The sequence below is a fragment of the Pipistrellus kuhlii genome, unplaced genomic scaffold (assembly GCF_014108245.1).
Source record: "Pipistrellus kuhlii isolate mPipKuh1 unplaced genomic scaffold, mPipKuh1.p scaffold_m20_p_2, whole genome shotgun sequence".
In the NCBI taxonomy this organism is placed as follows: domain Eukaryota; kingdom Metazoa; phylum Chordata; class Mammalia; order Chiroptera; family Vespertilionidae; genus Pipistrellus; species Pipistrellus kuhlii.
In genome coordinates this window covers 69967400-69991486 of record NW_023425515.1, presented here as the reverse complement: position 1 = coordinate 69991486, position 24087 = coordinate 69967400, and the positions used below count along the sequence as shown (strand labels likewise).

Sequence of the window (24087 nt, the reverse complement as noted above, 5' to 3'; positions counted from 1 at the left end):
TTAGGGCATCTCTTAGTGGTACTAGTTCCTTTAATTAGATAATCAGAAAACCCCAACAAACCAATCCAGGCAGGACTTCTAATGGCCCGGGCAACTCAGGAAAGAAGGTAAAAAAAAAATGTTTTAAATACCCCCCCCCCAAAAAAAAAACACACACACACACACACAAAACTGACCAGCTAGCCGAAACCGGTTTGGCTCAGTGGTAGAGCGTCAGTCTGCGGACTGAAGGGTCCCAGGTTCGATTCCAGTGAGGGACATGTACATTGGTTGCGGGCACATCCCCAGTAGGGAGTGTGCAAGAGGCGGCTGGTCGATGTTTCTCTCTCATCAACGTTTCTAGCTCTCTGTCTCTCCCTTTCTCTCTGTAAAAATCAATAAAAGATATATTAAAAAAAAAAACTGACCAGCTGAGGTGCTTGCTGAAGGCAAAGAGATTATAGAATTGGTAATAAAAGAAGGTAATTATAAATACCAGTTACAATCACATAACTAGCTACAGAAATGAGCACTGTAATTGTCATGAGTATTATCACTTAGTTTGAAAGAATACATTTGTACACACTCATATATTTATATATTTTGGTATATATATATATATATATATATATATATATATATATACACACACATACATACACACACATACCTAATATCTTTTTTTATATAACATAAAATGTGTTGACTTTATAATATATCATAGAAATTAAGTACTGTTAATTTGACATTACAGTATTTGAGTTACTAGATATAAAGGAGAAAAGTAAACATTACTCAAGGATTTTACCTTCTCTGCAGAAGTGTTTAGTGTATTTTCAGTTTACCACATCAAGGTTGTACTAGATTAGATGGAATTATGACCTTGCAGTGTTTTTTTCTGGAAATTAAGTATAGTTTAAGAAATTGTGTATGGGTGCCAAGTTAACAACAGGTAGATTTGTGACAATTCGTTTTATGTGTTGACTTAATCATGGGATGTCCAGACACCTAGTAAAACATTATTTTTTATGTATTGGGAGAGGGATGGAGAGATAGAAACATCAATGATGAGAGAGAAACATTGATCAGCTGTCCCCTGCATGCCACCACTGGGAATCGAGACCAAAATCCAGGCATGTGTCCTGCCAGGAATCAAACCATGACTTCCTAGTTCATAAGTCAATGCTCAATCACTGAGCCAAGCTGGCCAGGCAATTAAGCATTACTAATAGTTGTGTTTCTGGAAAAGATTAGCATTCAATTAGTGACTGAGTAAAGAAGTTGGCAGTCCCTAATGCTAGTGGGTCTCATTCATTGTGACATAAGGAACAAAATGGGAAAAGAAGGTTGAATTCCCTCTCTGCCTGACTGACTGACCTGTGGCATTGACCTTCTCTTGCTTTTGACTCTCTTGGTCCTCAGGCCTTCAGATTTGCTGGTATCTATACCATCAGGCTTTGATTGCCTATCAGCCTTGGTTCCTAAGAAAACAGAGCAACAGGAATATTATACAGCAAAAAATTACAACAAATACAAATATGTGCAATCACATGGTTTCTCTGGTGAGAAATAACTCTGGTGAGAAATAATAAAAGTGTCTGGACCATGACATAGTCATTCTTTTTCCTGGGAATTGTGGGTATCCCTTAGGGAAACAAAAAGAAGGCAGAGCCTGTCTAATCTTAAAGTGGACCTTCAGAAATAGACCAATGATATTAGTTTTAAATAGTTATATTTTTATATCCTTAATCCAAATATCTAATATTGTAGAATAACTTTGGCCTGACATTTTATCATAGTCTATTCTAAGTGATAAGGAGAGCAAGAATAATTCACTGTGAGTGTCTGACACAATTGTCATGAAGATATTTATGCAGTAGCCATCCATGTCCAATAATCTCCTGGGGCACATTGTAAGATTGAAAAGTAGTAAGGCATTCTTACTGCATTCTGTGTACTTGTGCTGTCACATTTATTTCAATTTTATAAATATTTCACAAATACTTATTTGGGATCTATGTATGTAAACTATTTTGTTAAGCACTGCAAAAGATGGAAACAGTACTAAGATTTTGAAAATAAAATCTAAAAAATCCTATAACCCCAAAATAGGTATTATACAAGGTCGTTTGTGTCTTAAAGGAATAAATAGCCCTGCCTGGGTGGCTCAGTTAGGTTAGAGCATTGTCCCATACTTCAAAAGGCCACAGGTTCAATTCCTGGTGAGGGCACATACCTAGGTTGTAGATTCCATCCTTGGTCAGGGTGCATATGGGAGGCAATTATCAATGTTTCTCTCTCACATCAATGTATCTCTGTTTATCCTCCTTCATCTCTCTAAAAATCAATAAACACAAATAAACTACTGAATATTTCAAGTGAGGAAGAATTCCTATCCTCTTCGAGGCCATTTGGAAATGCATCGTGGCAGCTATACCACTTGAGATAGATTTTAAAGAAAAGGTAGCATTTTAATTGTAAAAGAAAATGGGGTTATTTGGTGGTGGGTGGGGTCTTTTTGTGGAGAGACCTGTATTAACAGAAGCAAGTACTTGAAAGAATGGCATGTCTAGAAGGTTTCTAGAAATTCCTATTTTCCAAAACAGGATCAATTAGGAAATTTGTGGAGAAAGAGACTGCAGAGTGTAACCTGTTTTACTGGAAAGGACTTCAAAAAATTCCAGGAAGTAGATATATATATATATATTATATTATATGTATAATATATACATCTATCTATCTGTGTGTGTGTGTATGTGTTTATATATAACTAGAGGCCTGATGCACAAAATTTGTGCAAGGGGCTCGGCCTACGCCGCCACAGCTCCCTCTGCCTTGGCCCCTACCACTGCGGCCTCATCTGAAAGGTGGTCTGGAAGATCATCTGGGAAGTTATCTGGTCTAATTAGCATATTATGCTCTTTTGTATTATAGATGTCATCTATATACATATAAATAAATAAACATAAAATGCATATATAGACATAAATCTATGTACATATATTTATCCTATATAATAAAAAGATAATATGCAAAATGACCCTCATGGCAGAACAACCAGGAACGACCAGTCACTATGACACACAGTGACCACCAGGGGGCATATGCGCAACATAGGAGCTGCCCTTGGTGGTCAGTGCACTCCCACAGGAGGAGCTCTGCTCAGCCACAAGCAAGCACAGTGGTGGGGGCAGGAGCCTCTCCTGCCTCCTTTGCGGTGCTAACAATGTCCAACTGACAGCTTAGGCTTGCTTCCCAGAGGAAAATTGGACATCCCCCAAGGGCTCCCAGGCTGCCAGAGGGAAGTCTGACTGCCAGGTTAGGCCCTATCCCTGGAGAGCAGGCCTAAGTTGGCAGGTAGACATCCCCTAGGGGTCCTGGTCCAGGCCAGGCTGAGGGGACCACCCCCCTAAGTGCACGAATTTTTATGCACACAGACTCCAGTATGCATATAATTTGTTAGTAACGATGATCCATTTCAAGTTATCAAAAAGAGATAGGACTTAACCATATCTCTGTTTATAAAGAATAATCTAATAGCAATGTTTGAGAAATGAGAAAGCATGCTGATTTTATGTCTTTTCCTGACATCCTCTAACCACTGTGACGTTATATCTTAACATTGTTTAAAGTTTGGTAACATGCATTTGAACCCTCTCATTATTAAAACTTTTGAATAACCTTTATATTTATATTGCAGACTTCTTTATCTTATTAGTTTCCTGTTTATAATTCTAGGAAGTTTTAGACCATTTCCTTCCTATCCCATCTTTTTTTCCCCCCCTCTATATCCATTGCAATTACAATAAATTTTTTAATCAAGTCTGAATAGTAAAGTACTTCATATTGTTCTACAAAATACAAACAGCTGGAAAGGAACTTTCAAGCATCATAGACAGCGAGAGACAATTCTGCTTTTCTTGTCCCTCAGGAGCACATTGGGTTAGAAGTATTCTCTTATCATTTGGCCCAACCTTTACTGTCTTAACTCTATTTTCATTTCTTTCTTCACTGCATTTCCATTATTGTTTATTTCTCTGTTTGATATATGAATCCCCACCAAAAGTAAAATTCACCATGATCCAACTATAATGGAATGAAAGACCTTTTGATGGCTGCCAGCATTCCTGTGATTTGCCTCTATTCACTCAAACACAAACCTGCCTCCACTGAGGGTTAACTGTGATTAGATTCTTCAGGCTGCTCAGCCGTATTACTATCAAAGACATCAGAATAAGTCCTGTTCAGATAAATTACATTATTTTTGTGCTTAATGCATTTATGAAGCCACATTAAGAACATTTAAGAACAAATGTAAAACATTTTATTTGTTTTAGTATAATATAAATACTTGATTTAAAATTTTCTGGTTTTGAATAAAATATGCACATATGTTAAGGTATTTATTTGGTACTCCCACCTTAAGTCTTTATAATAATAGGACAATTGTAACTGCAAAAAAAAAAAAAAATGGAACACTAACTGAAACTGAGCTACATTAAATCTGCACAACATTTTGACTATTTCAATAAAAGTGAAAATATACATTACTCTGGGATTTAAACATTTCTCTTTAACATTTTTGCCAATGAATCTAAGACTTTCTGATTTCTCAGGCTGTAGATAATTGGATTTAACAAAGGGATGATGACAGTGTAAAACAGAGAGTCCATTATGTTTTTGCCATCTGCCTGTGCAGATCCAGGGCGCACATACATGAAGAGAAGAGAGCCAAAGTATAAAGACACAGAGAGGAGATGGGCTCCACAGGTGGAGAAGGCTTTCCGTATGCCTTGTAAAGACTTCTTTTTTAAGACTGTAGAGAGAACAAGTGTGTAAGAGACAAGAATAGTCAGTATGGTGAATACCTGTATTGACCCAGAGAAAATAAAAACCACCAGAACATTAATGAAAGGGTCAATACAGGAAATCTTAAACAATGGCATGATGTCACAGTAAAAGAGATGTATTATATTAGAATTACAGAAGGATAATCTGAATAAAACACCTATATGAATAAAAGCATGAAGACCACCACCTGCAAATGATAAAACTACTAGCCGGGTACATAGTCTATTAGTCATAACCACTGGATAAAGTAATGGTTTGCATATGGCCACATAGCGATCATATGCCATTGTTGTCAGCAGAAAACATTCTGTGGTTGCACCGAATGCAAAGAAAAAAAATTGAATCATGCATTCAGAGAGTGATATCGTCTTACTCTTGGTTAGGATGATAACCAGCATCTTGGGGGTGACTGTAGATGATATCCAAGCATCCACAAAGGCCAAACTTCCAAGGAGTAAATACATGGGAGTATGAAGGTGAGAGTCATTGCAGATGAGAGCAATTAGACCGAGGTTTCCCACCATGGTGATGAGGTATATTACCAAGAACACCAGAAACAAGGGGATTTGCCATTCTGGTTGATATATAAGTCCTGTGAGAATAAACTCTGTCAGCAATGTTGAATTTTTCTTTTCCATGTCCTCACTCTATGTTGCCTGAAATGAAATAGAAAAAATGAAAAAAATATATCACTAAGAATTTATAACAAAAATGGGGGAGGTGGAAATAGTTGAAATAAAAATCATGAATTTCTTCCTTAATTTTGTTATCTCTACAGTTGGATCAAGTTTGAATTGAATAAATGGAAGAAAATGCATTTCAAACAAAAAGTGCAGAGTGAGAGCAGATTTATTAAAAAAATTCTAAATATGTTCTATATTTTGAGGGATACCATTGGTTGTAATAGGAAAACTTTGTGTATAAAACATGGATGTAGGTATTATAAGATATTATAAAAATAAATACATGGTAGTGTAGGCTGCTGAGAGGTGAAATTAGGATTAGGAGCACTAGTCAGTCTCTGGCAGTCATGTCCAATGAGTCCTAAACCAGATTATACATAAAAACTGTGAGGACCTTTTTTATGCAAAATATAGATTGGAGGTATTGTTGTAAAAATTGATTGTTTGGGTCAAGAAAACGTTCATATCTGCATTTTAAAAATCCTCTCCAAAGGATGTGAATGCATATCAAGTATTGGGAGTGATGAGTAGGAGTAAGATATACAATAGATGCAAAAGAATTTAGTGATATATTAGATGTGAAAGGGGTAAAGGAGATGGGAGTCACTTGGTGACTGGGTAAAATGGTCATCAAAACTGAGACTTAGAACTCAGATGCAGTGGCTGGTTTGTGGAGAGAGTATCCTCTAAAATCACTTAGTAGTATGAGTCTACTAGAGTTTAATAGAAATAGTTTTGGGAGTCATTGGAATAACTGAGGCATATGTAGGAATGATCTATTCATTGGAGAATGCAAGTAAAGTAAAGAGAAGAAAAGCACCGAAAACAACGAGAGGAAGTTATATTAAAGAGGTTATAAAGTGGATACATGGCACATCTAATCTTTTTTTTTATACTATATCGTCTTGGTGACTGGCAGAAATTACCCACCCACTCAAGATGCCTAAATGACTTTCCTATCCTCCTTACACCTAACGTGAGGAGACTTGACCCAGATTTGATAAATCAGACCCACCTAGGCAACATGTAGAATATGGAAAGAGGAAGAAAATGTACGGAAAAGGGGGTGGGGGGGGTGGGCTAGGGGAGAGAATATTTGTTACAAAGGCAGAAATATGAAAACTGCAACAAATACTTCCTGTATCCACAATAACATTGTCAGTGTGAGCTAACATTCCAAATTCAGCAGAAGTAAAGCAGATCTCACTGAGCAAGTGTTGGGAGACATGATTCTGGCTGATGAATGAATGGCTCCTTTGCTTTCTTCTGTTCCTACCCCGCTTTTTTCAACTGATTCCTCCAAGGTCTGTTACACTTCTATATTTGAGCCAATTTCCATCAATTAACTAATTTCCTGTTGCTACCAAGAGGCCTGGCTAACATCAAAGGAAGACTAAGGAGAGACCAGAAAAGGAATTTATTGAACAGAGTAATCAGAAGCAGGAGGGCAACTGGAAAGCTAAGTGTTATGAAATATATTTAATTTTTAATATTGGTAGCAGTTAGGCATCAATCAGGCTGATAGTTTTATTCTGGTCAATAATATATATAGTCAAGTAGAACAAAGTGATGAAAATGTCAAATACCAAAATAAATGTTTTAATAGGACAAGGAGTTAGGTTTCACTGCATGTGCAAATCAAGAGATTTTTAGTGGCTTTAGTGAGAGCAATTTTGATTATGTGATAGAGTTAAGGCCAAAAAATAATGAGAAGAGAAGTGAAAGGGAAACAAGTTATTAATGAAGAGTAATAGAGTATTCTCAGAAATGTGGAGAATAGTTGGCATTTTTCTACTTCTCATAGACATAGGTAGGGTTATTTTTTCTTCTATATTTTAATAAAAGTTTTCATGAGAAGGCATTGAGAGAAGACAGGAAACAGAAGAAGTGGGAAGGAAATGTATGTGTATGAAAAGAAAACAACAGGGATAACAAGTAACAGAAACATAGAGAGACAAGTCTAGGAAAGACAAATCAAAGAAAACAGAGAGGTAGCATCTGAGAAACACTGAAGTGGAAATACAGAGAAAGGCTCAGAGGCTTGGGGGTAAATGTCTTAACTCTAGCATTCATTAACAGATGTCAGTTCTAAAGAATCTTTCATATTTTTAAATTTGAAGTTTATTTTCCCATGAAATATGTTTATAAAAAAGACACCTCAATTTTAAATTTTATTTTATAAATTTATGATGTTCATAAATGTATTAGCACTACCTGAAAGTTCTTTCCATATATAAATGTTGTTTTCTTTTACGATTACATTAATTAGAAGTGGCCTTCTCTAGAAATCTTTTTTGTTTTACTTGAGAGCACTTTCCTCTCCACCAGTTACAGGTTTTATATATGTGTGTATGTGTATGTGTGATTTGCAAAATTACACTGAGCCAAAACTGGATTCTAAATACAATATAAATAATGAATGTCAATAATTCTAGTTAAGTAGATTTTTATATGGAATGACTTTCCTTCCCTGAAATTCAATCACTAAATAATAGAAAACTCTCTAATTCCATTTTTCTGTGTACTTATCTATAATAATAAAAGGGCAATATGCTAATTAGACCAGATATCTCCCTGACTTCATTCCGGATGTCCTTCTTGATGAAGCCTAGGTGGAGGGAAGCCAGCCCGGGTCCTGCAGGCAGTCTGAGGAGGAAAGCCGGTGCTGGCAGCCAGAGGAAGGAAGGCCTACTCTTGCATGATTTTTTCTGCTTCAGGCCTCTAGTTTATTCATAAATGCTGGAAAGCACATTGGAGAGACATCTTCTATATATTTCCAAATATATACCAAAATTTACCATATAAAATCATTATAGTTAGATTAACAAAATGAAGGCAATTTAGCTAACACATTAAAGGCAAGAATTTAGTCTTTATAGCTATTTTGCATATCTACATTTTAGTCATGAAGATAAAATGTACAATTAATTGACTTTTTCTTTTCTCATTTCCACCTGGCAATTTTGACATTCTATGAACCCAATCTAAAATTATTATAAATTAAATAGTATTTTTAACATGTTATATAAAAAACAATGAATAGAATACAAATCATTTTCTCCTTACCCATATCTTTTGAGAAATTGTGGAGATTTTTTCAATACATTAGGCTTTATAAAGTAGGAAAATATACAGTAGAACAGGAACGACCATAACATAGGTAGCAATTCTTTGCACGCTGATTTATTTTGGAGGCTTCCTTTTCCAAACTCAGGAAAATATTGTTTATATTAATTTTCTTTGTATAGAAGACTCAACTAATTATACATCTCTGTGCTTTTGCCACAACAGAAGGAGTGCAAAAATAAAATCCCCATGATAATGCCCAAGGATTCCCTTTAGGACAAAGCTACTGGGCATTGTGGATGTGGACATGTATGAGCAGTCCATGTTGTTCCACAGGTCATTACAAACTCTAAATTCATAAACATCAAGTCATCGTTGGCAGTCCTAGTTTTAAAAATTGAAACTATACTTTATGTCACTATTTTCCACCACAGATGAACACTTCTGGCACATTTATGTAAACTTTAATTTATCTATACATTTTGATTCTCTGAGAGCTTTGACTATTATGGTCTTGCCTGAGCTATTCATAGGTTATTTTAAGGGGCCAAAATCCTGATTCCCTTTAGAAGTCAATCCCAAGTAGTTGTTTTCATACAAACTAAAGCTCACACTTCAGATATATAGCTAACTCCCCACTTTAAGCTGAAATGTGATGAAAAATCACAATGGTTAATGAGAATCTTTGGCAATACCTTCCATACAGTCTTTAAAGTTATTTTATTTTGCTAAGCACTCTCTATTATAGGAAAATTTGAAAGCTAGTAGTAAGCAATAAGAAAATAAAAACACCCTGTAGTCACCAAGCAATACTAATATTTTGCCATGAATCTTTTCAAAAATTTTTATTGTATATAAACATTCATACATCTACATGTTTACAGACAAGAAAATTATACAGTTTTGCAACCTTCTATTCATGCTTAATTTATTTAAATAGCTCTAGAGAAAGGAATTCAAGTCCCTACTCTGACCCCTTCTGCATTTTCCTTTTCTTTCTCCCAAACAAAGGAGATTAGAAATGACAAGATTTTGGGAGGACCACGTGGATGGTTTTATGGGGCATCCACCTGTGGCTTTGAGTTACTAATGATTTTCTATGCTTTTAGCAGAAATGCTAAATAGTTCATGGGCGTAGTCCATAGTCCATAGCCCTTGAACCAGGCCAAATTATCTCACCCTTCTTCCTGCCTAGAGAAGTAAGATCATCCAATGACTTTTTAGATCATCCCCACACCTCAGAGACTGTCCAAACACCTGCCCAATACCTGTCCTATTGGGAAGGGGAGCACACAGAAGGGTGTTGGAAGCCCAGACAGGTTAGAGAATCAAACCAGTCCAGCTCCAGCTCTTCTGGCCCATAATCTACACCAGTGGTCGGCAAACGCATTAGTCAACAGAACTAAATATCAACAGTACACGATTGAAATTTCTTTTGAGAGCTGAAAACTGACTTTTGCACATGGGCCACGAAGTTTCATTTGCACTGTACGTGCATGCCTGCATGTGGTACTTTGTAAAAGAGCTACATTCAAGGGGCCAAAGACCCGTATGTGGCTCTCAAACCACAGTTTATCAACCACTGAACTACGCCATCATCTGGGGGTGAAAAGGAAAATTTGAAGCCAGGGCTCCTGTCATAGAGAAGTAAGGCTCCCGAGCTGGCTATCTGGACCACATTCATTTTTGAAAGTTATTTTTTATTGGGTATAGAATTCTGAGTTGGCAGATATTTTTCCTTCACATTTTGAAATATATAACTTACTTATCTTCTGGCTTTGTACTTTTCCCCCCTTTGTCTACCTTCAAACTCTTCTTTCTATCTTTGGTGTTTAGCAACTTCAATATAAAGTGTCTAAGTGTTTTTGTAATTTTTATTTTGTTTGTGATTAGGGTGCAGTTTATCTTGGTATTTATGCTGCTTCAGGTTCTATGAACTTCTTAAATCAGTGATTTTATACCTTTTATTATTTTTGAAAAAATTTTGATCATTTATTTTCAAACATTTTCTTTGCTCCACTTTCTTCCTTTTCTTCTCAGACTCCAATTGCATATATATTAGAAAACAATATTCTTTCCCTATACTTGATTATTCTCTTTTTATTTATTCTTTTATTTCTTTGTTTTCAATGTTCTTTTATCCACTTTGTCTAATTTACTGGTGAACTCACCAAAGGCATTCCTTACCTTGTTTGTTTGTTTGCTTTCTATCATTTTTTCCCTTGACTATTAAAACATGCTTTCTATTTAGCCCTTGAAATTTTCTATTTGGTCATGCATGAAAACTTTAACATATTAATCATCATAATTTTAAATTTCCTGACTGATAGTCCCAATTTCTGAGTCATATCTGAGACGGGTTCTTTTGATTGCTATCACTTTTAACATGAAGTTGTTTCTTTCTTGCTTTTATTGTTTGTCTTGTTATTTTTTATTGAAATCAGGCCTTCATTTGCAGGGACAGTAAAAATGAAAGCAAAAAATAATTAAAGGCCAGACAAATGAGATATACTGAATTATGAAAATCTAAAGTTATTTTAATTTAGTGGCCTGGTGCATAAAATCTGTACACATTAAAAGGGGATTAATTAGAGGGAATATTTTAATATTGCTATTTGCCCTTTCTCTATAATAGAAGTGTCAGAGATTAAAGAAAATTAGTAAAATGTATATGAAAATCTTCTTCCTGTCAGAGTCTGGGGCATGCCGTGAATCAAGTCCCTGCCCACCTATGGCACCTCAAAATCACGCAAGACCCAGATCCAGCTGGCCCCACCCTTGTCAAGCCCCACTGAGCAGGAGACACAGCTTTAGGTCCTCAGTCAAGCTCTGCCAGGTGGGAGGCACAACTTCATGATCCTCGTCAAGCCCCACTGTGTGGGTAGTTGCAGCCTCAGGACCCCCAGCCTGGCACAGAGTGGGAAGCACAGCCTCAAGCACAGCCTGAGGTCCCCTGGCCTGGGCATGGGGCAGGGAATGTGGCCTGAGATCCCCCAGCCTGGGATGGGGTGGGGGGGGGGGCAACACCTTGATGTCCCCCATCAAGCCCCGCCTGGTGTGGAGCACAACCTCAGGTCCCCCGGTGCACCCTCAGGTCCCCTGGCCCGTCGCCAGGGCAGGAGGTGTGGCCTGAGATCCCCCGGCCTGGGCTGGGGTGGGAGGTGTGTGTTGAGGCCCCCTGTCAAGCCCCGCCAGGCAGGGGTGCAGTCTGAGATCCCCCATCAAGCCCTGCTGGGAAGGAGGCACAGCTTCAGGTCCCCTGTCAAGCCTTGCTGGGTAGGGGGGGTGCAGCATCAGGTCCCCTAGCACACCCTCAGGTCCCCTGGTCCAGTGCCTGGTTGGAGGGCACAGCCTGAGGTGCCCTGGCCCAGCACTGGGGCAGGGGGCACAGCCTAAGATCTCCCAGCCTGGGCCGGGGTGAGGGGGGCACCTTGAGGTCCCCTGTCAAGTCCTGCCAGGTGGGGGTTGTGGCCTCAGATCCCCTGTCAAGCCTCACTGGGTGGGGGGCACGGCCTGAGGTCCTTGCCCTGGCCCAGTGCCACATAGCCTCAGGTCCCTGGTGATGGTTTATTAAGGCTCATTACAGGAACTCGGCCTCTGCTGTTGGCACAGCCATTTGTTATGGAAACCCCAAAGATAGCTGAAGTCTGTATTTAAGATACCAACTTAAAAGTGACATTAACTTTCAACTTTGACAGTTTTATGTTTGTGTATGGTAGAGCGTAGACTCTTAAAGATTTGAGGTAGAAGAATGAACTACTTTAAAATTCTACTAGAGAGAACCAAGATGGTGGCATAGGTAAATATCTGTACTTACTGTCTTCCACAACCACATCAAAATTACAACTAAAATACAGAACAACTATCATTCAGAACCACCTGAAAGGTGGCTAAATGGAATTCCTACAACTAGAGAAGTAAAGAAGAAAGCACATGGAGATTGATAGTACAGGTGGAAGCATAGAACAGGCTAGTCTGACACCCATGTGTGGCATTTTTTTAAGTCAGGATGGATTTTCAGACCCCAAACCCAGGGTCTCAGAGCTGGGAAGAGAATGTCCCCTAACTTCAAGCTGTAAAAACCAGCAGGGAATATGGCTGAGTGACATGGGGGCTGCTGAAGACACAGGCAGTTTCCCTTTAAGGGCCAGCACACAAACTTACATGGACTTGCTTGCTCAGAGCTCCAGCACTGGGGTAACAGTTCAGGGGGAACCAAGGACATTTGGGGAGGAACTGGATTATCTGGTATCAAGGCAGGAACTTGGGGGCAGCTTTCTCCCAGACAATGGTCAATGTTCCTATGCTGAGACCTCCCCTGTTGCAGAGCTGTTTGACAGCCATATATGAGTTTCCATCAGCCTGGTTCCCACTGTTTGCTTCACCCTTGTGATTCCTTGAAACCCTGCCCCATTCAATTTGAAGCTCCACCCAAGCTGTTTGTAGTGGCTTTTCCGTATGAATAGTTTGTCCTGTTTCAGGCTTCAGATTTTCCTAAAATCTCTCAAAGAAGCAGCAGCTGGTATCAGCATGCCCCAAACCTCTCAAGAAGAGGCTCAAGACAGCTTGACCTCACCTGGGCACATCCAATCCAAACACAAGTAGCAGCCATCTGCAGATCACTCGATAGCTCCTTCTAGGTGGCCCCAGGCAGTGGCTAACTTTGCACCTCCAAGGAGGCCCCAGAGCCAGTGCACCCGATGGACAACTTCAGACCATACCAGATTACAACTCTACACATCTACAAGTTCTGCTCCATAGGGGTGTCTCCTGCACAGCAGCTCTTCCACTGTAGTTACAGGTAGTTCTCACAGCCAATTATCCTGGAGATCAATTCTTCTCAGAGATGCCAACAGCAATCAAGGTTCAACTACAAGACTGTGCACACAACCTACATGGGGGCACATCTAGAGTGCCCAGCTCAGGGAATTTGGGAGGCTGAGCAACTGGTTCTTACAGGACACCTACTACACAAGGCCACTTTATAAATTCCAGGATACAGAGCATCTCTACCTAACACAGAGAAACAAATACAGAGAAGCAGCCAATATGCAGACAAAGAAACATGCCACAAATTAAAGAACAGAAAAAATCCCCATAAAAAGAAATAAAGGAGATGGAAACAAGAAAACTACTGAATATAGAGTCCAAAACAATGGTTATAAGGTTGCTCAAGGATCTTAATGAGAGCTTGAAGGGACAGTGAAATTTCAAGGGCCTTATTGAGAATTTCAAAGACATGAAAAAAGAACAGTCAAATATTAAGCATATACTATTGAAGTAAATCATAATTCAGCCGAAACCAGTTTGGCTCAATGGTAGAGCATTGGTCTGTGGACTGAAAGGTCCCAGGTTTGATTCCGGTCAGGGGCATGTACATTAGTTGCAGGCACATCCCTGGTAGGGAGTGTGCAAGAGGCAGCTGGTCTATGTTTCTCTCTCATCGACGTTTCTAGCTCTCTATCCCTCTCCCTTCCTCTCTGTAAAAAAATCAATAAAATATATTTAAAAAATCATAATTCAACAGTAGCATAGAGGATTCTGAGAATCAAATCAATTTGGAGTATGAGGAAGCAAAAAAACACCCAATCAGAAGAGCAAAAAGAAAAAAAAATCCAAAAATATAAAGTTAGTGTAAGGAGCCTTGGGGATAACTTCCAGTGTACCAACATTTTCATTATGGGTGTGCCACAAGAAGAAGAGAGAAAGATATTAAAAACTTTTTAAAGAAATAATGACGGAAAACTTCCACTATCTGGTAAAAGAACTAGATTTACAAGTCCACAAAGCATAGAGCATTCCAAACAAGAGGAACTCAAACAGGCCCACATCAAGATATATCACAATTAATATGCCAAAGGTTAAAGACAAAGAGAGAATGTTAAAAGCAACAAAAGAAAGGCAGTTAGGAAGAAGGAGAAACAGAAGAAGGAAGAAGAAGAGGAGGAGAAGGATGAGGAAAAGAAGGAGAAGGAGGAGGAGGAGAAGGAGGAGGAGGGGAAAAACAAAATAACAAAAAACATGAACAATAAAATAGCAATAAAGACATTATCAACAATTGAATCTAAAATTAAAAATAAATGAACAAGAAATGTAATGAACAAAATAAGCTGAGGAACAAAATAGAACTAGAGGCATGGAAACATGAAACAGACTGACAAATCTTAGAGGAAAGGGGAAGAGAAGGAGACTGGGAAGAGATTAACCAAAGAGGTAATATGCATATATGTATTACCGATGGAAACAGAAATAGGCTGGTGAAAGTTTGGGGTGAACCAGGTGGATGGGAACAATGGGGGAAATAAAGGAAATATCTGTAATACTCTCAATAAAGATTTTCTAAATAAAATAAGTCCTAACTGGTTTGGTTCAGTGGACAAAGCATCAGCCTGCGGACTGAAGGGTCCCAGGTTCAATTCTGGTCAAGGGCATGTACTGTGGTTGCAGGTACATCCCCAGTAGAGAGTGTGCAGGAGGCAATTGATTAATGTTTCTCTCTCATCAATGTTTCTAATTCTCTATCTCTCTCCCTACCTCTCTGTAAAAAATTAATAATATATATATTTTAAATAAATAAATAAGATAAAATAAATGTTATTTTTTAAAAAAGAAAAAATTCTACTTGAATCTAAATAATATGTGGAGGGGGAAACCAAGATGGTGGCATAGGTAAACACCTATATCACTGCCTCGCACAACAATTTCAAAACTTCAACTGGAAGACTAAGCGAACATCGTTCAGAACCACTGGAAAGCTGGCTGAGTGGAAATCTACAACTAGAAGGAAAGATAAAGGACATTGAGACTCAGAGAAGCTGTGGAGAACAGAAGTGCAGAGACCTGCGAGCGCAGATAGGGCGGGCAGCTGAATACGCAGCTGGTTTACTCGCAGTGTTTGGAAAGGGCGGGCAGCAAGCACGAGGCTAGCTTTCTCTTTCAGAGAGAAACAAAATCTCCTAACTGTAATGAACTCTAGTTCCAGGTGAGAAACTAGACTCTGTGGCAGTGGGCGGAACCCGAGAGCAGCCTTCTCTCAGAGGTGGTGCAGCCATTGCCACAGGACACAGAGATACAGGGGCCTCTTGGGGCAGGACTGATGGGAAACCAAAGCTGTCTGCTCCACCCTGAGACTCCGACCCATCCATGCTGAACACAGAAGCTCTCCTAGCAGAGACATGGTTTATCCATATAGCCAATTGGCCTGTAGGTCAACTCCCTGAAGTGATACTAACAACAATCAAGACTTAACTACAACAAGACTATATACAGCCCACAAAGGGGCACACCAAGTGTCCACCTCAGGTAACTGGGGAAGCTGACCCACTGGGCCATGTAAGAAACCCAGCACACAAAGCTACCCTACCAACTCAGGGAAGCAGCAGAAATGTGAAGACAAAGTAACAAATCACAAACTAAAGAAATGGAGAAAAATAAATGACTGGATATAGAATTCAAAACCACAGTTATAAGGTTTTTCAAGAATTTCCTAGAAAAGCCAATAAATTTAGCCAGACCATTGAGGGATATGAAAAAGGACCAACTAGAAATTAAACATATACTGACTGAAATTAAAAATATTATACAAAGACCCAATAGCAGACTAGAGGATCACAAGAATCAAGTCAAAGATTTGAAATACCAAGAAGCAAAAAACTCAACCAGAAAAGCAAAAAGAAAAAAGAATCCCAAAAGCTGGAGATAGTATAAGAAGCCTCTGTGACAACGTCAAACATACCAACATTAGAATTATGGGGGTGCCAGAAGAAGAGAGAGAGAAAGATACTGAAAATCTATTTGAAGAAATAATGACTGAAAGCTTCCCCCACCTGGTGAAAGAAATAGACTTCACAAGTCCAGGAATCACAGATATCCTCAAACAAGAGGAATCCAAAGAGGACCACACCAAGACACATTATAATTAAAATGCCAAGAGCAAAAGACAGAGAATATTAAAAGCAGCAAGAGACAAACAGTTGGTTACCCACAAGGGAGCACCCATATAACTGTCAGCTGATTTCTCAACAAAAACAATGCAGGTCAGACAGGAATGGCAAGAAATATTCAAAGTGATGAATAGCAAGAACCTACAACTAATAGCAAGATTACTCTACCCAACAGCTATCATTCAGAATTAAAGGTCAGATAAAGAGCTTCACAGATAAGAAAAAGCTAAAGGAGTTCATCACCACCAAACCAGAATTATATTAAATGCTGGAAGGTATTGTTTAAGAAGAGGAAGAAGAAGAAAAAGATAAAGATAAAAATTATGAAAAACAAATACTTATCTATCAACAAGTGAACCTAAAAACCATGGGAATAAAAAAATCTAATGAACAGCATTAACTGGTGAAAATAATAGCATCAGGGGCATAGAAAGGAAGTGGACTGACAATTCTTGGGGGAAAAGGGGAGTTGGGGGTATGGAGTGGGGGTATGGGAAGGGACTGGACAAAAAGCATACACCTATGGATGAGAACAGTGGGGGGAAGGTAAGGGCAGAGGATGGAGTAGGAACCTGGTGGAGGGGAGCTATTGGGGGGAAAAGAGGAACAATTGTAACAATCTGAACAATAAAGATTTATTAAAAATGTTAAAATAAATAAATAAATAAAGTGGATAAATAGGATATTTTCAAAATAGTGAATAGCCTTCAATCATTAATATTTCTGTAGAAGTAATAACTGTGTCATGTTTAAGTAAGATGGTACAGTATGCCTAGTTTCTGTATCAAATATGAATTCTGCCTTAGGGGAACAGGTGTATCTCAGTTTGTATTCTGCCAGACCCTGAGATGTGCAAGTACTTTATGTGTGAATAGTTGATGAGTGATAAAATAAGGAAGTGGGACAGGAAAGGGAATGTAACCAATAAAGGGTGATTTATGAAACAAGTGACAACTGTAGGCAACCAAACTTAATCTTTTTTGGAAACTCCATGAGCCAGTGTTGAGCATGAACTTTAAATTTATATCAACTAAAGGGCAAAGAGTTGGTAGTTTTATTCACCAACTCGCCTCAGTCACTGGTTGATAAATGGTAGAGGAAGATTCTATGAATGTCATTCATTTCCTAGATCTCATAGTATGCCTTAATTGAGGGTAGAATAGCTCTGGCTGACAGTGGAAGCACTCAGATGCAGTGGTACAGTTAGAGAAGATGTGAGCAGGCACCAACAGTATCTGTGACAGGCACTCTATAGGAGTCAATGAACAATGTGATCTGTGATTCACTTAAATGAGCCCTTCAACACTAGCTATTATAATGGGTAAGAATATCCCTCAACAACTCATTCTCAAAAAACTGAAGGTGTAATCTGTTCACAAGTAACCAAAAGAAATGATGAAATCTCATTTTTATGGGATTAGAAAACTGGAAAACAGGGTCTCAAAGCGGGTCATAGCATACAATTTGTATTATATACCGTAACACTTAATATAGGAGCCTTTACCTGGAAGAGAGCCTCTAATATTGGCCAAAACTTCCCTAAAAGAGAGATGAATATTATTTATTTTATAGTCCTTAAAATCTAAATAAATACTTATAATACAGTTCTCAATCACATTATTATCATCCAGTGTTTATGGTGTCTTATACATGTATACAGGGCAGCCAGCCACCCAACATTGTTGTGAATAGTGTCCCTCAGGCTAGCAGTGCATTCCGCCTGCATGGCCATTCACAATCTCTCGGCCTGCACTTTGTCTCAACAGTACTCATGTATCCCATTGTTTTCTATCAATAGTTGATAAATGTTGTCCCACCGTTTTTTTACTTTCAGATGATACTGTACTTATCATTCCTTGTTAATAATCTGGTCTCTTTGCCTGGAGGCCTATGGATCTCTTTACTCCTGGAGTCTGGGATGCTTTGCCAGGAGCATATTCTCCTTGTGGTTAATATACTGTAAGTGACCCTCCCTTGTTTCTAGGAAACGGCTTGATGAGCTCTAGTTTAGACTGAGTGAGCCTGGTTTGCCCCTTCTGGAATCACAAGCTTAGAAGTGGTAGGTGCTCCTTTCCAGTTGTAACACTTTCCTAAATACTCTTAAAAGATATTTGAAATTTTCAGAGGAGTTTTATTCTGATACTAGGAGCCCAGCACGCGATTCAAAATCATGCGATGACGCCCGCCTTCATGTTGCCAGTCGGCCCTGCCTGGCTCTCTGGCCCTTGAAACAGCAGCAGCCGCTGCTGATCAGGCCCTCCCCCAGTGCAGGCTCCCAGAGGCCCCTGCCGCCCGCACCCCATGCTGCACATGCAACCTCCGCCTGTCCAGTCGACCTGTTACGGCATCCCGGTTAATTAGCATGTTTCTCTGTCATATATACGGATGGCTTCACAGCTCTTGTGTTTTGAAATAAGAGTGTCCTTCACAATCTAAACCATTTTTCTCTGTTTGATTGAAGAGAGCAGAGGACCTTGCAGAAACATGGATGGGCATTTGATCTCCATCAGTACCAAAGATACTTTTGTTTAGTCCCTCCTATTATGTGACAAGGGCCATTTTCACCTAGTACTGATTTGATTAAAAGAAAATTTAAGTTTGGTTGGTTTCAGTGTGTACACTGCAATGCCATGCTTCAGTCCTCAGCCTTGCATACGCCTATTTTGAAAACATGTTATGTCCATATGTTGGTAGCACAATTGGCACCAGAATGTTACTAAAAATTGGACCTGGGTTCAGCAACCTTAGTCCTTGAGTTCTGGCTGAGAAAAAATTCAGAGCTAAGATTCAAATACAAACAAAGTTTTTTTTAGAAAAATCAGAGAGGTGGAAGAAGTGAGCCAAGAAGAAATGGGCTCAGGAAACAAGTTATAAAGGCAAAAAAAAAAAAAAAAAAAAAAAAAAAAAAAAAAAAGAGCCCTTGGGACTTATGAGAAAGAGCGAGACAAGAGAAACGTGTCTGGATGAATGGGGTGAGCATGCTCCTTAGAGAGAGCCACACTGGGTCTTCAGTCTTGACGGTATTTATCTGAAGATCTCAGGGGAGAATCCCAAATACAATATTCATCAGCTTTCCATGTATGTCCTTTCAGGGTCATGGTCTCTACGATTGATCAGCATCAGAGCAGGGAGTCATTAGTCAATGTAGCTGGTCCTGATGTCAGCCACGGCATCACTTATCTCAGTAGTCTGCAAACTCAGTAGTCAACAGAGCCAAATATCAACAGTACAACAATTGAAATTTCTTTTGAGAGCCAAATTTTTAAACTTAAACTTCTTCTAATGCCACTTCTTCAATATAGACTCGTGAAGGCCATGATATTTTGTGGAAAAGCTACACTCAAGGGGCCAAAGAGGCGCACGTGGCTTGCGAGCCACAGTTTTGCTGACTTATTTAGTTTTGCTGCTTTTCTGGGCCTGGAGCTGAAACACAACTGAGGCCTAAATTTCATCCCTAGGGGTTAATGCTTAAGGGAGTGGTCTTGCAAAGGCTTGCATGGGAGTTGCATGAGGCCACTCTTTAGCCCCTTGTTCCTCCTCCAAGGGGTTCTACCACATAACCTGTGATATGCCAGGAAAGGAAAGGGCAGGAGAGGGTCCCAACCTCATGACCAGTGATAGAAAAGGTCAGAGGGTCTAAACTGCGTGACCAGCAATATGCTAAGGGAGGAAACATTACTCTGGGAGCCAGGTCCTTGCTTCCCCAGTTTTGCCCATTGCTGGGCACCCAGGTGAACTTCGGTATCTGACCCATTGTCCTTGCTCTCCTCATGCCTGCCTAACTGCCCAACACACATAAATGAGATTTTCTGTATACATGATTCTTTCTCTTAATTCTTCCTTACTGCTCAGCCTGGTATTGCTGAGGATTTTGTAGCAGCTGTGAGTAGCCAAAGATATTACAACTTTAAATAAATTATACATTTACCACTCTAGAGATGCTTTATATTTAGGATCTAGTGAACAAATATAGTTACTACACATTTTTTATAAAGCAGTCATTGAAAAAAAACATATTATATTGAAGATTTTTACAATCATTTCAGATATAAGAACCATTCCATAGTGGCACCCAAATTAACATATATCGCATCACGTAATTGTAGAGGTAAATTATTTTTGCTTAAATAATAATAAGCATGTAAGAGATTATAAGCAGAATGATAACTATACAAATTTCTGAGTTTATACTTTATTAAACATGTAAAGATAAATATAATAGACTAAAATATTTGAAGATCTATACCCCAAAATCTGAAAATTCTTGAATACCAATATTGCCTGTACTTTCTCTGATAAAAGGTTCTCTGTATTTTCATATATTTGAGCCATCCTATCTAATAAATGAGTAATATACAAATTAACCCTCACTCTGTCACACCCACCAGCCATGTCCATCATCCAATCAAGGGCAAGAATGCAGATTAACCCCAACCAAGATGGCTGTAGCCACGGAGAGACTGGGAGAGAAGCTTGGGTTTCCACGGCATTGGAGGAAGTCCAGCTTTCTGCACACCCTGGCCAGCCCAGGCCTCCACTCAAGGCTACGAAGTTTCAAATGAGAAGATAAATAAACCCCAGATACCAGGGTCTCCACTTGGGTGGCCAGAGGCGTGGCTGGCCAGCAAACCACCACAGGCCCCTTCCACAGGCCACCCCATGCCCCAAGGGAACCCCAACCCTGATCTGGGACATCCTTCAGGGTAAACCAGCTGGCCCCCACCCATTCACCAGGCCTTTATACTATCTAATAAAAGAGTAATATGCGATTGACCATCACTCCCACACACAATATGGCTGCCCCATGTGGTCAAAGAGGGCTGTCCCCATGTGGACACAAGATGGCCACCACAAGATGGCCAGCAGGGGACAGCAGAGGCCTGCAAGGGAGGGCAATTGCGGTCGATCAAGCCTATAGGGGAGGGCAGTTAGAGGTGACCAGTCTGGCAGGGGAAGTAAGTTGGGGCAAACAGGCTGGCAGGGAGCAGTTAGACATCAATAAGGCTGCTAGGGGAGTGGTTAAGGGGTGATCAGGCTGGCAGGCAGAAGTGGTTAGGAGCAATCAGGAAGGCAGGCAGGTGAGCAGTTGGGAGCCAGCAGTCCTGGATTGCGAAGGGGATGCCCGACTGCCCACTTAGTCCTGATCCTAGGATCGGGCCTATACGGGCAGTTGGGCATCCCTCGAGGGGTCCCAAATTGGAGAGAGTACAGGCTTGGCTGAGGGACAGCCCCTCCCCCCCGTGCACGAATTTCATGCACCAGGCCTCTAGTAAAAGAGTAATTTGCAAATTGACCATCACTACAACACACAAAATGGCTGCCCCCATGTGAACACAAGATGGCCGCCACAAGGTGTCCAGTAGGAAAAGCAGTTGGAAGGGACCAGGCCTGCAAGGAAGGGCAGTTGGGGGTGATCAGGTCAGCAGGGGAGGTCAATTAGGGGTGACCAGGCTGGCATAGAAGGAAAGCTGGGAGCAACTGGACCTGCAGAGAAGGGTATTTGGGGGGGACCCAGGCCTGCAGGGGAGAACAGTCAGGGGTGACCAGGCCTGCAGGAGAGGGCAGTTAGGGACAATCTGGCTGGCAAGAGAATGGTTAGGGGGTAATTATGCTGGCAGGCAGAAGCGGTTAGGGGCAATCAGGAAGACAGGCAGATGAGTAGTTGGGAACCATCAGTCCTGGATTGTGAGAGGGATGCACGACTGCACAAATTTCATACACCGGCCTCTAGTACTTTTATAATAGTCTATTTTCTCTAACTTCCAACTTTCATTATTCTCAATAAAATCCACCAATATATTATATTCTACTTTAAATATTTTTTTATTTTTATTTTTTTTTATTTTTTTTTATTGAAAAGAAATTTTTATCTTTAGGGATAATTTCTTCCAAGAAGTCAGTTAACCTGAACCTCAGAACAGTTGAGAAACCACAATAATTTTGATATGTAAGTTCTATACAATTGTCCTGGCTCAGTCATACCACCTTCAAACAAATAAACATGCAACTGTGTGCAGCAGTAAAATTATAGACTACTATATCTGATTTTGAGGGAATTTACAGAGTCAAAATTGCAAATTTTAAATGCTTAACTTTAAAAAGTATGTCCCATTTTCAATGAAGAGTTTAGTTTTATGTGATATAAAGCACTGAAACAGAAATCCACTGGAGTTGACTTGCATCATCACAGACTAATAAAGTACCCTAGACACTAGCCCTTTGTTAAAATGATCAAGTCGGGCTATTTGCACAACTCCATATGCCTTTCAGTGTACATAGTTTGAAAAGAACAAGTTTGAAATTTGCCTTTAAAACTGTTCATTTATTTATTATTCTCCTCAAGGCATCTTTCACATCTTTATTCCTCAGACTGTAAATAAAAGGATTTAGCAGGGGAATTATAACTGTGTAAAATAAAGAATACATTTTATCCTGATTCTGATTGCGGCCAGACCCAGGGCACACATACATGAAGAAGAGAGTGCCATAGAACAAGGAAACAGAAAGCAGGTGGGCACTGCACGTGGAAAAGGCTTTTCTTCTGCCCTTTTCAGACTTCGTTTTTAGGATGACAATCAGAACACAGGTGTAAGAGACTATGATGGTCATAAAAGTGAAAAGTTGTATAAACACTGAAAATATAAATATCAGGAGCATATTAACTCCGGCATCAGTACAGGAAAGCTTAAACAGTTGTAAAATTTCACAGTAGAAATAATGTATTACATTAGACTTGCAGAAAGTTAATCTAAATAACAATCCAGCATGCATCATGGGATGAATAAACCCAATAGTATATGAAACACCTAATAATTGAATGCAGAAGATATTGGACATCACTACTGGATAAAGCAAGGGGTTACATATGGCTACATAGCGGTCATAGGCCATCACTACCAGGAGAAAACATTCTGTGTTGGCACTGGAAGCAAAAATATAAAATTGGATGATGCACTCAACCAAGGATATCATATGATTCTTAGATAAAAAATTAATTAGCATCTTAGGAGTTACCGAAGATGAAGAACAGGCATCTGCAAAAGCTAAACTGCCAAGGAGTAAGTACATAGGGGTATGTAGATGAGGGTCCTTCCAGATGAGAAAAATGAGTCCAAGGTTGCCCACCATGGTGGTTAGATAGATGACCGAGAACACCAGGAACAGGGGGACCTGCAGCTCTGGAAGATCTGTCAGTCCAGTGAGAAGAAACTCAGCCACCTGTGTTTTGTTTACCTCCATCACATTCACTCAAGCTAATCACTGCAATGAAAGAATAAGTGAAGAACAAAGATATAAAATTCCATGAAAATGACATCTCATTTGAAAAAAATGTATCTTCCTGGTTTATGTATCTCCTTTAATCAGAACCCTTAATAAAAGTTATTTACAAACAATAAGTATTTGGGAAATTGTTTCTAAAAAGTAACAGAAAGTGGCCTATTTTTTAATTTGTAAATTTGATTATAGTTTAATAATCATCTTCTATATAAACAAATCTTTGAAAATAGAAACAAAATTAAGTTTTAAAAATATATTAAGGATTATCAAAACTAATAGCACACAAT

At 39.4% G+C, this 24087-nt stretch overlaps 2 protein-coding genes across 2 annotated transcripts; both read right to left on the bottom strand.

Annotated features, from left to right (window-relative positions):
- Window positions 1-4308: 4308 nt before the first annotated feature.
- On the bottom strand, window positions 4309-5480 carry LOC118723699 (olfactory receptor 5H2). Its single transcript, XM_045585203.1, has one exon. The coding sequence runs from the start codon at window positions 5466-5468 to the stop codon at window positions 4539-4541; it is 930 nt and encodes a 309-aa protein (XP_045441159.1). The 5' UTR covers window positions 5469-5480; the 3' UTR covers window positions 4309-4538.
- Window positions 5481-22840: 17360 nt separating this feature from the next.
- On the bottom strand, window positions 22841-23764 carry LOC118723978 (olfactory receptor 5AC1). The gene has a single exon (XM_036446829.1). The coding sequence runs from the start codon at window positions 23759-23761 to the stop codon at window positions 22841-22843; it is 921 nt and encodes a 306-aa protein (XP_036302722.1). The 5' UTR covers window positions 23762-23764.
- Window positions 23765-24087: the final 323 nt, after the last annotated feature.

Bases quoted from the DNA above. Each gene is read 5' to 3' on its own strand.
- LOC118723699 (XM_045585203.1), bottom strand. From the start codon at position 5,468: ATGGAAAAGAAAAATTCAACATTGCTGACAGAGTTTATTCTCACAGGA.
- LOC118723978 (XM_036446829.1), bottom strand. From the start codon at position 23,761: ATGGAGGTAAACAAAACACAGGTGGCTGAGTTTCTTCTCACTGGACTG.